This window comes from Salmo trutta, unplaced genomic scaffold, assembly GCF_901001165.1.
Source record: "Salmo trutta unplaced genomic scaffold, fSalTru1.1, whole genome shotgun sequence".
NCBI lineage: Eukaryota > Metazoa > Chordata > Actinopteri > Salmoniformes > Salmonidae > Salmo > Salmo trutta.
The window spans coordinates 74,288-87,118 of record NW_021822742.1 but is presented as its reverse complement, the minus strand read 5'-3'; the positions used below and the strand labels follow the sequence as shown (position 1 = coordinate 87,118).

General features: G+C 46.6%; 1 protein-coding gene across 1 annotated transcript in view; it reads left to right on the top strand.

The window, feature by feature from the left end:
- Positions 1 to 12,831, top strand: part of LOC115184119 (propionyl-CoA carboxylase alpha chain, mitochondrial-like) — a 59,165-nt gene that overhangs the window by 22,412 nt on the left and 23,922 nt on the right. The window contains 10 exon segments of the mRNA XM_029745110.1: positions 1,414 to 1,545; positions 2,800 to 2,836; positions 3,374 to 3,452; positions 3,624 to 3,821; positions 4,170 to 4,320; positions 4,469 to 4,612; positions 4,820 to 4,894; positions 8,928 to 8,996; positions 9,101 to 9,176; positions 9,440 to 9,653. Coding sequence (XP_029600970.1) covers positions 1,414 to 1,545; positions 2,800 to 2,836; positions 3,374 to 3,452; positions 3,624 to 3,821; positions 4,170 to 4,320; positions 4,469 to 4,612; positions 4,820 to 4,894; positions 8,928 to 8,996; positions 9,101 to 9,176; positions 9,440 to 9,653 — 1,175 coding nt within the window.

Sequence of the window (12,831 nt, the reverse complement as noted above, 5' to 3'; positions counted from 1 at the left end):
TGGCTGTGATGGGAGTCGGGTATGTTGGTCCTGTATCATTTACGTATTTCACAATTGACTTAATTTTGTTCTTACTAGCTTTGACTTTGCTGATAGCTGCTTTACTGAAGAAAAATGTACTTACTGAGATGTGGTTGTCCCACCTAGCTATATTAAAGGGAATACACTAACTGTCGCTCTGGATAAGAGTGTCTGCTAAATGAACCAAATGTAAATGTACATTTGTGAATATACTGAAATTGGTGAAATAAGTCGATCACGTTTCAATTCTTGAGCTATGCCTGGTACAATGGAACCAATGCAACCACTATAGTTCAAAAAGCGCAAATTCCAGCAGTTCTATACTGACCCTGGTCTGTTCATTATGAAGGTAGGTATAGGTAGCAGCTCTATACTGACCCAGGTCTGTTCATTATGTAGGTAGGTATAGGTAGCAGCTCTATACTGACCCAGGTCTGTTCATTATGTAGGTTGGTATAGGTAGCAGCTCTATACTGACCCAGGTCTGTTTATTATGTAGGTTGGTATAGGTAGCAGCTCTATACTGACCCAGGTCTGTTCATTATGTAGGTTGGTATAGGTAGCAGCTCTATACTGACCCAGGTCTGTTCATTATGTAGGTAGGTATAGGTAGCAGCTCTATACTGACCCAGGTCTGTTCATTATGTAGGTAGGTATAGGTAGCAGCTCTATACTGACCCAGGTATATTCATTATGTAGGTTGGTATAGGTAGCAGCTCTATACTGACCCAGGTCTGTTCATTATGTAGGTTGGTATAGGTAGCAGCTCTATACTGACCCAGGTCTGTTCATTATGTAGGTTGGTATAGGTAGCAGCTCTATACTGACCCAGGTCTGTTTATTATGTAGGTTGGTATAGGTAGCAGTTCTATACTGACCCAGGTCTGTTCATTATGTAGGTTGGTATAGGTAGCAGTTCTATACTGACCCAGGTCTGTTCATTATGTAGGTTGGTATAGGTAGCAGCTCTATACTGACCCAGGTCTGTTCATTATGTAGGTTGGTATAGGTAGCAGTTCTATACTGACCCAGGTCTGTTCATTATGTAGGTTGGTATAGGTAGCAGCTCTATACTGACCCTGGTCTGTTCATTATGTAGGTAGGTATAGGTAGCAGCTCTATACTGACCCAGGTCTGTTCATTATGTAGGTTGGTATAGGTAGCAGCTCTATACTGACCCAGGTCTGTTCATTATGTAGGTTGGTATAGGTAGCAGCTCTATACTGACCCTGGTCTGTTCATTATGTAGGTTGGTATAGGTAGCAGCTCTATACTGACCCAGGTCTGTTCATTATGTAGGTAGGTATAGGTAGCAGGTGTGATTGTCTGTCTGAATGGTTCCAGTGTAGGGTTGTTCTCTGATGTGGTGGTGATGTTGTTGGTCTCCTGCAGGCTGCAGAAGACGTGGTGTTCATAGGACCGGACACCCACGCCATCCATGCCATGGGCGACAAGATCGAGAGCAAGCTCCTTGCCAAGGCAGCCAATGTCAACGTCATCCCCGGGTTCGACGGGGTCGTCGAGGTGAGCTATACCGTCAACATGGTTGTCCTGGCAACAACTTTCTGCAAGCATATGATCATCCTGGCAACAAATCAAACTTGATCTGCATTTAACAATACCACTCAGATCTGGTCTTCTTCATTATCCCTCATTCTACACACTGGCATTTGTTTTCCTCCATCTCCTCTACCCTCTATCTCCATCTCTCTTCTCATCTCTCTCTCTCCTCTACCCCCTCTCTTTCCCTCACTCTATCTCCATCTCTCTTCTCATCTCTCTCTTCTCCCCATTTCTCTCTCCTCTACCCCCTCTCTCCTCAGCCTTTTGCCTTTCTCTGTCTATCTCTCTCAATCTTCCCTTCTTTCTCTCCTTTCCCCCCCTCTCCTCCTGCTCTTCCACTCTCCCCCCCCCCTTTCTCCCTCCCCCCTCTTCTCTCCTCCTGCTCTTCTTCTCTCCTCTCCCCTCTCTCTCCTCTCCTGCTCTTCTCCTCTCCTCTGTATACAGTGATGGTCCTAATAGAGCTGTGTGGGCCATGTTTAACACTTCGCCTGCTGATGGCTAGTAGATAAATAGATAAAGATGGTTGTTGTCACGTAGCTGTCACAGGCCAGGGGGGCAACAACACCTCTGATGGGGTGATCTCTTCTACCTATGCTGCCCCTGGGCATGATTGATGGGGTAGACAGACAGACCGGCAGGGAGACAGACAGGCAGGCAGGCAGAGAGAGAGACAGGCAGGCAGGGAGACAGGCAGACAGACAGGCAGGCAGGGAGACACAGACAGGCAGGCAGATAGGCAGGCAGGGAGACAGGCAGACAGGCAGGCAGGGAGGCAGACAGGCAGGCAGGGAGGCAGACAGGCAGGCAGGGAGACAGGCAGGCAGGGAGACAGGCAGGCAGGGAGACAGGCAGGCAGGGAGACAGGCAGGCAGGGAGACAGGCAGGGAGACAGGCAGGCAGGGAGACACAGACAGGCAGGCAGGGAGACAGGCAGGCAGGCAGGGAGACACAGACAGGCAGGCAGGGAGACAGGCAGGCAGGGAGACACAGACAGGCAGGCAGGGAGACACAGACAGGCAGGCAGGGAGACACAGACAGGCAGGCAGGGAGACAGGCAGACAGACAGGCAGGGAGACAGGCAGGCGCACGCAGGCAGGCAGGCAGACGCAGACAGGCGGGGAGACGCAGAGAAACAAAGGGATGGTTAAGGAGATGAGGGAAATCCCTCCCTCTGCTGGTGGTTGGTGGAACTTACAACTCTGTCTCCTGTCTCAGAACGTGGAGGACGCTGTGAAGATTGCAGGAGAAATCGGTAAGTGAATCAAAATTCCATTCATTAATTAAAAAAAGATTTGCCTGGCCTCCATGCAGAATTTTCATATTGTGTTGTTGACCAGGCTACCCGGTCATATTGTGTTGTTTATCAGGCTACCCGGTCATGTTGTGTTGTTGATCAGGCTACCCGGTCATGTTGTGTTGTTTATCAGGCTACCCGGTCATATTGTGTTGTTGATCAGGCTACCCGGTCATATTGTGTTGTTGATCAGGCTACCCGGTCATGTTGTGTTGTTGATCAGGCTACCCGGTCATGTTGTGTTGTTGATCAGGCTACCGGGTCATATTGTGTTGTTGATCAGGCTACCCGGTCATATTGTGTTATTGATCAGGCTACCTGGTCATATAGTGTTGTTGATCAGGCTACCCGGTCATATTGTGTTGTTGATCAGGCTACCCGGTCATATTGTGTTGTTGATCAGGCTACCCGGGTCATATTGTGTTGTTGATCAGGCTACCCGGTCATATTGTGTTGTTGATCAGGCTACCCGGGTCATATTGTGTTGTTGATCAGGCTACCCGGTGATGATCAAGGCCTCAGCAGGAGGAGGGGGGAAAGGCATGAGGATCGCCTGGAACGATGATGAGACCAGGTGAGATTTGTTATTGCTGTAATAAATGCAATTAAAATATAATAAAAGCATTTTAATTATACAATTATTTATATGTCTCTACGCTGTGTAGTAAATGGCAATAAGATATTTATAGACTTTATTAAGATATTTAATGAGACTTATAAACCATTTCCCTTCTGTCTTTCCCAGGGAAGGTTTTCGTTTGTCCTCACAGGAGGCTGCATCTAGTTTCGGAGACGACCGTCTGCTGATAGAGAAGTTTGTAGACAACCCCAGACACATTGAGATCCAGGTCCTGGCTGATAAGCATGGTAATGCTCTGTGGCTGAACGAGAGGGAGTGTTCTATCCAGAGGAGGAACCAGAAGGTGGTGGAGGAGGCTCCAAGGTCAGGGGTCAATGTTTTCACCTTTAACTTATCCATTGGTGTATGTCCCGAGTGGGCTCCCGAGTGGGCTCCCGAGTGGCGCAGCGCTTTAAGGCACTGCATCTCAGTGTAAGAGGCATCACTGCAGTCCCTGGTTCAAATCTAGGCTGCGTTACATCCGGCCGTGATTGGGAGGCCCATAGTGTGGCGCATAATTGGCCCAGCGTCGTCCGGGTTTGGCCGGTGTAGGCCGTCATTGTAAATAAGGGTTAGGGTTTGTTCTCAACTGACTTGCCTAGTTAAATAAAGGTTACATTTAAAAAAAGAAATGTCTTGGGCTCTAAGTTTTGTGTTTTCTGTCCTCTGCAGTACATTCCTGGACCCAGAGACACGTCGTGCGATGGGGGAGCAGGCAGTACAGCTGGCTAAAGCAGTCCAGTACTCCTCTGCCGGGACCGTAGAGTTCTTGGTGGATTCCAACAAGAACTTCTACTTCCTGGAGATGAACACTCGCCTTCAGGTGGGGCGATGGGAAGAAAGCTGTAGTTTTGTCTTTGTGTGTGTTTTTCTGTACATGACAGTCAGACACTTGCCAAGTGACTTCCATGTAACCAACCCAGTCCTCCCTTCTGAGTGGTTGACTGACCGCTGACCTTTGCCCCGTTCAGGTGGAGCACCCAATCACAGAGTGTATCACTGGTCTGGACCTGGTGCAGCAGATGATCCGGGTGGCCAAGGGTTTCCCTCTGCTACACAAACAGGAAGACATCCCCATCAACGGCTGGGCTATAGAGAGCAGAGTCTACGCTGAGGTGGGCACACTGAACACTTGTTCTGCTTTGTACCTTAAAGTGAATAAGGTGAACCATGGCCTTTCTGCTGGCTAGTGAATGTGTCACTTCTCTCTACAAAACTGTTTCTGGGTCCCCACTGTCTTCTGGACACTTCCTGTGTGTTATAGAGGTTATTGGGCAGTTATAACCAGTTATAAAGCATAGGTGATATTTGTCCTTCTCCAGGACCCCTACAAGTCCTTTGGTCTGCCCTCCATTGGACGCCTGTCACAGTACCAGGAACCCATCAACCTCCCAAAAGTGAGTCACATGCACACTTTGTTCTGAGTTGACCTCTCTGTTATTTCTGCTGAAGACGTGATGTGTGTTGACCTCTCTGTTATTTCTGCTGAAGACGTGATGTGTGTTGACCTCTCTGTTATTTCTGCTGAAGACGTGATGTGTGTTGACCTCTCTGTTATTTCTGCTGAAGACGTGATGTGTGTTGACCTCTCTGTTATTTCTGCTGAAGACGTGATGTGTGTTGACCTCTCTGTTATTTCTGCTGAAGACGTGATGTGTGTTGACCTCTCTGTTATTTCTGCTGAAGACGTGATGTGTGTTGACCTCTCTGTTATTTCTGCTGAAGACGTGATGTATTGACCTCTCTGTTATTTCTGCTGAAGACGTGATGTGTGTTGACCTCTCTGTTATTTCTGCTGAAGACGTGATGTGTGTTGACCTCTCTGTTATTTCTGCTGAAGACGTGATGTGTATTGACCTCTCTGTTATTTCTGCTGAAGACGTGATGTATTGACCTCTCTGTTATTTCTGCTGAAGACGTGATGTATTGACCTCTCTGTTATTTCTGCTGAAGACGTGATGTATTGACCTCTCTGTTATTTCTGCTGAAGACGTGATGTATTGACCTCTCTGTTATTTCTGCTGAAGACGTGATGTATTGACCTCTCTGTTATTTCTGCTGAAGACGTGATGTGTGTTGACCTCTCTGTTATTTCTGCTGAAGACGTGATGTGTATTGACCTCTCTGTTATTTCTGCTGAAGACGTGATGTATTGACCTCTCTGTTATTTCTGCTGAAGACGTGATGTGTGTTGACCTCTCTGTTATTTCTGCTGAAGACGTGATGTGTGTTGACCTCTCTGTTATTTCTGCTGAAGACGTGATGTGTATTGACCTCTCTGTTATTTCTGCTGAAGACGTGATGTGTGTTGATCTCTCTGTTATTTCTGCTGAAGACGTGATGTGTGTTGACCTCTCTGTTATTTCTGCTGAAGACGTGATGTGTGTTAACCTCTCTGTCATTCCTGCTAAAGACGTGATGTATTGACCTCTCTGTTATTTCTGCTGAAGACGTGATGTGTGTTGACCTCTCTGTTATTTCTGCTGAAGACGTGATGTGTGTTAACCTCTCTGTTATTTCTGCTGAAGACGTGATGTGTTGACCTCTCTGTTATTTCTGCTGAAGACGTGATGTGTGTTGACCTCTCTGTTATTTCTGCTGAAGACGTGATGTGTGTTGACCTCTCTGTTATTTCTGCTGAAGACGTGATGTGTGTTGACCTCTCTGTTATTTCTGCTGAAGACGTGATGTGTGTTGACCTCTCTGTTATTTCTGCTGAAGACGTGATGTGTGTTGACCTCTCTGTTATTTCTGCTGAAGACGTGATGTGTGTTGACCTCTCTGTTATTTCTGCTGAAGACGTGATGTGTGTTAACCTCTCTGTTATTTCTGCTGAAGACGTGATGCGTGTTGACCTTTCTGAACCTGACAGGATATTTCCATGGAACACTGCTGCTGTTCTAGTCAGGCCTCAGATCTAGAGCATCAGAATGCCTGTTGTTATGACTACTAATTATAGTGTCATATTTATATCTTCCTGTCCTCCCCCTGATGTCAAAACGATTTACCTTTGAAATGGTTTTAATTGTTATTGATAGGTTATTTTTTCATCATAAGTAAACATTAAACAACATGGAAATACATACTACATGTCCTATTTCTATCTTCCTGGAAGACCTGAGTCATACTGATGTAGTCTTACTGACAAGTAGTCTTATTGACATGTAGTCTTACTGACACGTAGTCTTATTGACACGTAGTCTTATTGACACGTAGTCTTATTGACACGTAGTCTTATTGACATGTAGTCTTATTGACATGTAGTCATACTGACATGTATTCATTCTGACATGTAGTCATTCTGACATGTATTCATACTGACATGCATTCATACTGACATGTAGTCTCCTCTGTCAGGTGACAGTGTATTCATACTGACATGTATTCATACTGACATGTAGTCTTACTGACATGTAGTCATACTGACATGTAGTCATACTGACATGTATTCATACTGACATGTAGTCTTATTGACATGTAGTCATACTGACATGTATTCATACTGACATGTAGTCTTATTGACATGTAGTCATACTGACATGTAGTCATACTGATATGTATTCATACTGACATGTAGTCTTATTGACATGTAGTCATACTGACACGTAGTCATACTGACACGTAGTCATTCTGACATGTATTCATACTGACATGTATTCATACTGACATGTAGTCATACTGACACGTAGTCATACTGACACGTAGTCATACTGACATGTAGTCTTATTGACATGTAGTCACACTGACATGTTGTTTTCTCTCTGTCAGGTGACAGTGTATTCATACTGACATGTAGTCATACTGACATGTATTCATACTGACACGTAGTCATACTGACATGTATTCATTCTGACATGTAGTCATTCTGACATGTATTCATACTGACATGCATTCATACTGACATGTAGTCTCCTCTGTCAGGTGACAGTGTATTCATACTGACATGTATTCATACTGACATGTATTCATACTGACATGTAGTCATACTGACATGTTGATTTGCTTTTGAAATGGTTTTAATTGTTATTGATAGGTTATTAAACATTAAACAAAATGGAAATACATACTACATGTCCTATTTCTATCTTCCTGGAAGACCTGAGTCATACTGATGTAGTCTTACTGACATGTAGTCTTACTGACATGTAGTCATACTGACATGTAGTCTTATTGACATGTAGTCATACTGACATGTAGTCTTACTGACATGTAGTCATACTGACATGTAGTCTTACTGACATGTATTCGTAGTGACATGTAGTCTTACTGACATGTAGTCTTACTGACATGTATTCATAGTGACGTAGTCTTACTGACATGTAGTCTTATTGACATGTAGTCATACTGACATGTAGTCTTATTGACATGTAGTCATTCTGACATGTAGTCTTACTGACATGTAGTTATACTGACATGTAGTCTTATTGACATGTAGTCATTCTGACATGTAGTCTTACTGACATGTAGTCTTATTGACATGTAGTCTTACTGACATGTAGTCAATCTGACATGTAGTCTTTCTGACATGTAGTCTTATTGACATGTAGTCTTATTGACATGTAGTCTTATTGACATGTAGTGTTATTGACATGTAGTGTTATTGACATGTAGTGTTATTGACATGTAGTCATACTGAAATGTAGTCTTATTGACATGTAGTCTTATTGACATGTAGTCATTCTGACATGTAGTCTTACTGAAATGTAGTCATTTTGACATGTAGTCATACTGACATGTAGTCATACTGACATGTAGTCTTATTGACATGTAGTCATTCTGACATGTAGTCTTACTGACATGTATTCTTATTGACATGTAGTCATACTGAAATGTAGTCATTTTGACATGTAGTCATACTGACATGTAGTCATACTGACATGTAGTGTTACTGACATGTAGTCTTACTGACATGTAGTCTTACTGACATGTAGTCTTACTGACATGTAGTCTTACTGACATGTAGTCTTACTGACATGTTGTTTTCTCTCTGTCAGGTGACAGTGTAGTCTTACTGACATGTATTCATACTGACATGTAGTCATTTTGACATGTAGTCATACTGACATGTAGTCATACTGGCATGTAGTCATACTGACATGTATTCATACTGACATGTAGTCATTTTGACATGTAGTCATACTGACATGTAGTCATACTGACATGTAGTCTTACTGACATGTAGTCTTACTGACATGTAGTCATACTGACATGTAGTCTTACTGACATGTAGTCATACTGACATGTAGTCTTACTGACATGTTGTTTTCTCTCTGTCAGGTGACAGTGTAGTCTTACTGACATGTAGTCTTACTGACATGTAGTCTTACTGACATGTAGTCTTACTGACATGTAGTCTTACTGACATGTAGTCATACTGACATGTATTCATACTGACATGTAGTCATACTGACATGTAGTCTCCTCTGTCAGGTGCGTGTGGACAGTGGCATCCAAGAAGGAAGTGACATCAGTATCTACTATGACCCAATGATCTCCAAGGTTAGTTGCTGTGTTCTCCCTCAAACTGCCCAACACAATCACATTGCCCTTTCCAATATGTTTTACTGATCTATAATGTGAATGTCCCTCTGTGCTCGCCGTAGCTGGTGACCTATGGCGCCACGCGCGCTGAAGCCCTGCAGAGGATGGAGGACGCTCTGGATAACTACGTCATCAGAGGTAAGACACACACACACACACTGTTGGGTGTTATATCTTTCTGGAAGCATCTTCAGTACCTCAAGCCTCTGACATTTTCTGTATAGCTACACACATGTAGAGGTTCTGATCTCTACCTGTCTCTGACTGTTGTTCCTGTGTGTGTGACTGTCCAGGTGTCTGATCTCTACCTGTCTCTGACTGTTGTTCCTGTGTGTGTGACTGTCCAGGTGTCTGATCTCTACCTGTCTCTGACTGTTGTTCCTGTGTGTGTGACTGTCCAGGTGTGACCCACAACATCCCCCTGCTCAGAGAGATCATCACACACCCTCGCTTCATCTCTGGTGACATCACCACTAACTTCCTGCCAGAGGAATACCCAGAGGGGTTCAAAGGTCACCAGCTGACCTCCGAGGGTCGCAGGGAGCTCGTCGCCACCGCAGCCGCTCTCTACGTCTCGGCACAGCTCCGCTCCCAGAGGTTCCTGGGTAATCTCAGGTAAATTAAATCAATTAAAATAACTGTGGGAAATTCTTGTATGACTTAGATCACTTAGATAAAGCACCATCTTGGTCAGGTTGATATTGTAAAAGATGTGTTCTCAATGACTTACCTGGTTAAATCAAACAGAGAGGAGGTAAAAACACCAAGAGGTTCTAGTTGACATCAGAAAGAGCTAGAGCTCTCATTGTTCCCCATGTGTTAATTATTGTGTTGTTTCACTGTATCTGAATGTCCATTGTCTGTTTTTACCGAGTTTATTATTGTGTTGTGTGTTTAAACCAGTGTTTTACATGTTCCATTGCTTGTAGCACCGGCTCAGTTCTGCAATATGTCACCAGTTAACAGAGCTGTATCCTAGCGTGGTGTAGCAGTCTGCTGGTCAAACTGTTAGACTTGATTCTCTCTGTCAGCTCTGCCATCTGTCTCAACATCTGGCCACATTTTCTTCTTTCTTGTTCGGATCGTTTCCTTTCCTTGTTCATGAACCGCCGGGGGTCGGTCTTTGTAGTTGCAGTCAGTGGTAGATCCCTCCCTCCCTCCCCCTCAGCCCTCCCTCCCTCCCACTCCTTTCTTCCCTCTCACTCCTCCTCTCTCCTCCCTCACCCCTCCTGTCTCCTCTCTGCCTCTCTCCCTCCCTCCCCCTCAGCCCTCCCTCCCCCTTTCTTCCCTCCCCCTCCTCTCTCCTCTCACTCCTCCTCTCTCCTCCCTCACCCCTCCCCCCTCCTCTCTCCTCTCACTCCTCCTCTCTCCTCCCTCCCCCCTCCTCTCTCCTCCCTCACCCCTCCTGTCTCCTCTCTGCCTCTCTCCCTCCCTCCCCCTCAGCCCTCCCTCCCCCTTTCTTCCCTCCCCCTCCTCTCACTCCTCCTCCCTCCCCCCTCCTCTCTCCTCTCACTCCTCCTCTCTCCCCCCTCCCCCCTCCTCTCTCTCAGAGCAGGGATAAACCTGACAGATCCTTCTACAGTGGACTATTCCAGAGAGCATGATCATTAAAGCCTCAACACTATAGTTAGCCATCAACATCTCTTGAATTTCTGGTTCCAAAGCTAAATGTATGTGTTGGTGCTGTTGATTATGTTCATCTATACCATGCTCATTTCAAGTGTCTTTCTTAATAAAAGTTGTGTTAGGAAGGTTGGCTGAGAGGTAACAGACCAGCAGACTGGTCTCTGGTGTAGGGAGAGAGAGGGAGTAGCTGTCCGTTAGTGGAAGAGCTGACTGGTCTCTGGTGTAGGGAGAGAGAGGGAGTAGCTGTCCGTTAGTGGAAGAGCTGACTGGTCTCTGGTTGTAGGGAGGAGAGAGGGGAGTAAGCTCTGTCCGTTAGTGGAAGAGCTGACTGGTCTTGGTGTAGGGAGAGAGAGGGAGTAGCTGTCCGTTAGTGGAAGAGCTGACTGGTCTCTGGGTGTAGGGAGAGAGGAGGGAGTAGCTGTCCCGTTAGTGGAAGAGCTGACTGGTCTCTGGTGTAGGGAGAGAGAGGGAGTAGCTGTCCGTTAGTGGAAGAGCTGACTGGTCTCTGGTGTAGGAGAGAGAGGGAGTAGCTGTCCGTTAGTGGAAGAGCTGACTGGTCTCTGGTGTAGGGAGAGAGAGGGAGTAGCTGTCCGTTAGTGGAAGAAGCTGACTGGTCTCTGGTGTAGGGAGAGAGAGGGAGTAGCTGTCCCGTTAGTGGAAGAGCTGACTGGTCTCTGGTGTAGGGAGAGAGAGGGAGTAGCTGGTCCGTAGTGGAAGAGCTGACTGGTCTCTGGTGTAGGGAGAGAGAGGGAGTAGCTGTCCGTTAGTGGAAGAGCTGACTGGTCTCTGGTGTAGGGAGAGAGAGGGAGTAGCTGTCCGTTAGTGGAAGAGCTGACTGGTCTCTGGTGTAGGGAGAGAGAGGGAGTAGCTGTCCGTTAGTGGAAGAGCTGACTGGTCTCTGGTGTAGGGAGAGAGAGGGAGTAGCTGTCCGTTAGTGGAAGAGCTGACTGGTCTCTGGTGTAGGGAGAGAGAGGGAGTAGCTGTCCGTTAGTGGAAGAGCTGACTGGTCTCTGGTGTAGGGAGAGAGAGGGAGTAGCTGTCCGTTAGTGGAAGAGCTGACTGGTCTCTGGTGTAGGGAGAGAGAGGGAGTAGCTGTCCGTTAGTGGAAGAGCTGACTGGTCTCTGGTGTAGGGAGAGAGAGGGAGTAGCTGTCCGTTAGTGGAAGAGCTGACTGGTCTCTGGTGTAGGGAGAGAGAGGGAGTAGCTGTCCGTTAGTGGAAGAGCTGACTGGTCTCTGGTGTAGGGAGAGAGAGGGAGTAGCTGTCCGTTAGTGGAAGAGCTGACTGGTCTCTGGTGTAGGGAGAGAGAGGGAGTAGCTGTCCGTTAGTGGAAGAGCTGACTGGTCTCTGGTGTAGGGAGAGAGAGGGAGTAGCTGTCCGTTAGTGGAAGAGCTGACTGGTCTCTGGTGTAGGGAGAGAGAGGGAGTAGCTGTCCGTTAGTGGAAGAGCTGACTGGTCTCTGGTGTAGGGAGAGAGAGGGAGTAGCTGTCCGTTAGTGGAAGAGCTGACTGGTCTCTGGTGTAGGGAGAGAGAGGGAGTAGCTGTCCGTTAGTGGAAGAGCTGACTGGTCTCTGGTGTAGGGAGAGAGAGGGAGTAGCTGTCCGTTAGTGGAAGAGCTGACTGGTCTCTGGTGTAGGGAGAGAGAGGGAGTAGCTGTCCGTTAGTGGAAGAGCTGACTGGTCTCTGGTGTAGGGAGAGAGAGGGAGTAGCTGTCCGTTAGTGGAAGAGCTGACTGGTCTCTGGTGTAGGGAGAGAGAGGGAGTAGCTGTCCGTTAGTGGAAGAGCTGACTGGTCTCTGGTGTAGGGAGAGAGAGGGAGTAGCTGTCCGTTAGTGGAAGAGCTGACTGGTCTCTGGTGTAGGGAGAGAGAGGGAGTAGCTGTCCGTTAGTGGAAGAGCTGACTGGTCTCTGGTGTAGGGAGAGAGAGGGAGTAGCTGTCCGTTAGTGGAAGAGCTGACTGGTCTCTGGTGTAGGGAGAGAGAGGGAGTAGCTGTCCGTTAGTGGAAGAGCTGACTGGTCTCTGGTGTAGGGAGAGAGAGGGAGTAGCTGTCCGTTAGTGGAAGAGCTGACTGGTCTCTGGTGTAGGGAGAGAGAGGGAGTAGCTGGTCCGTTAGTGGAAGAGCTGACTGGTCTCTGGTGTAGGGAGAGAGAGGGAGTAGCTGTCCGTTA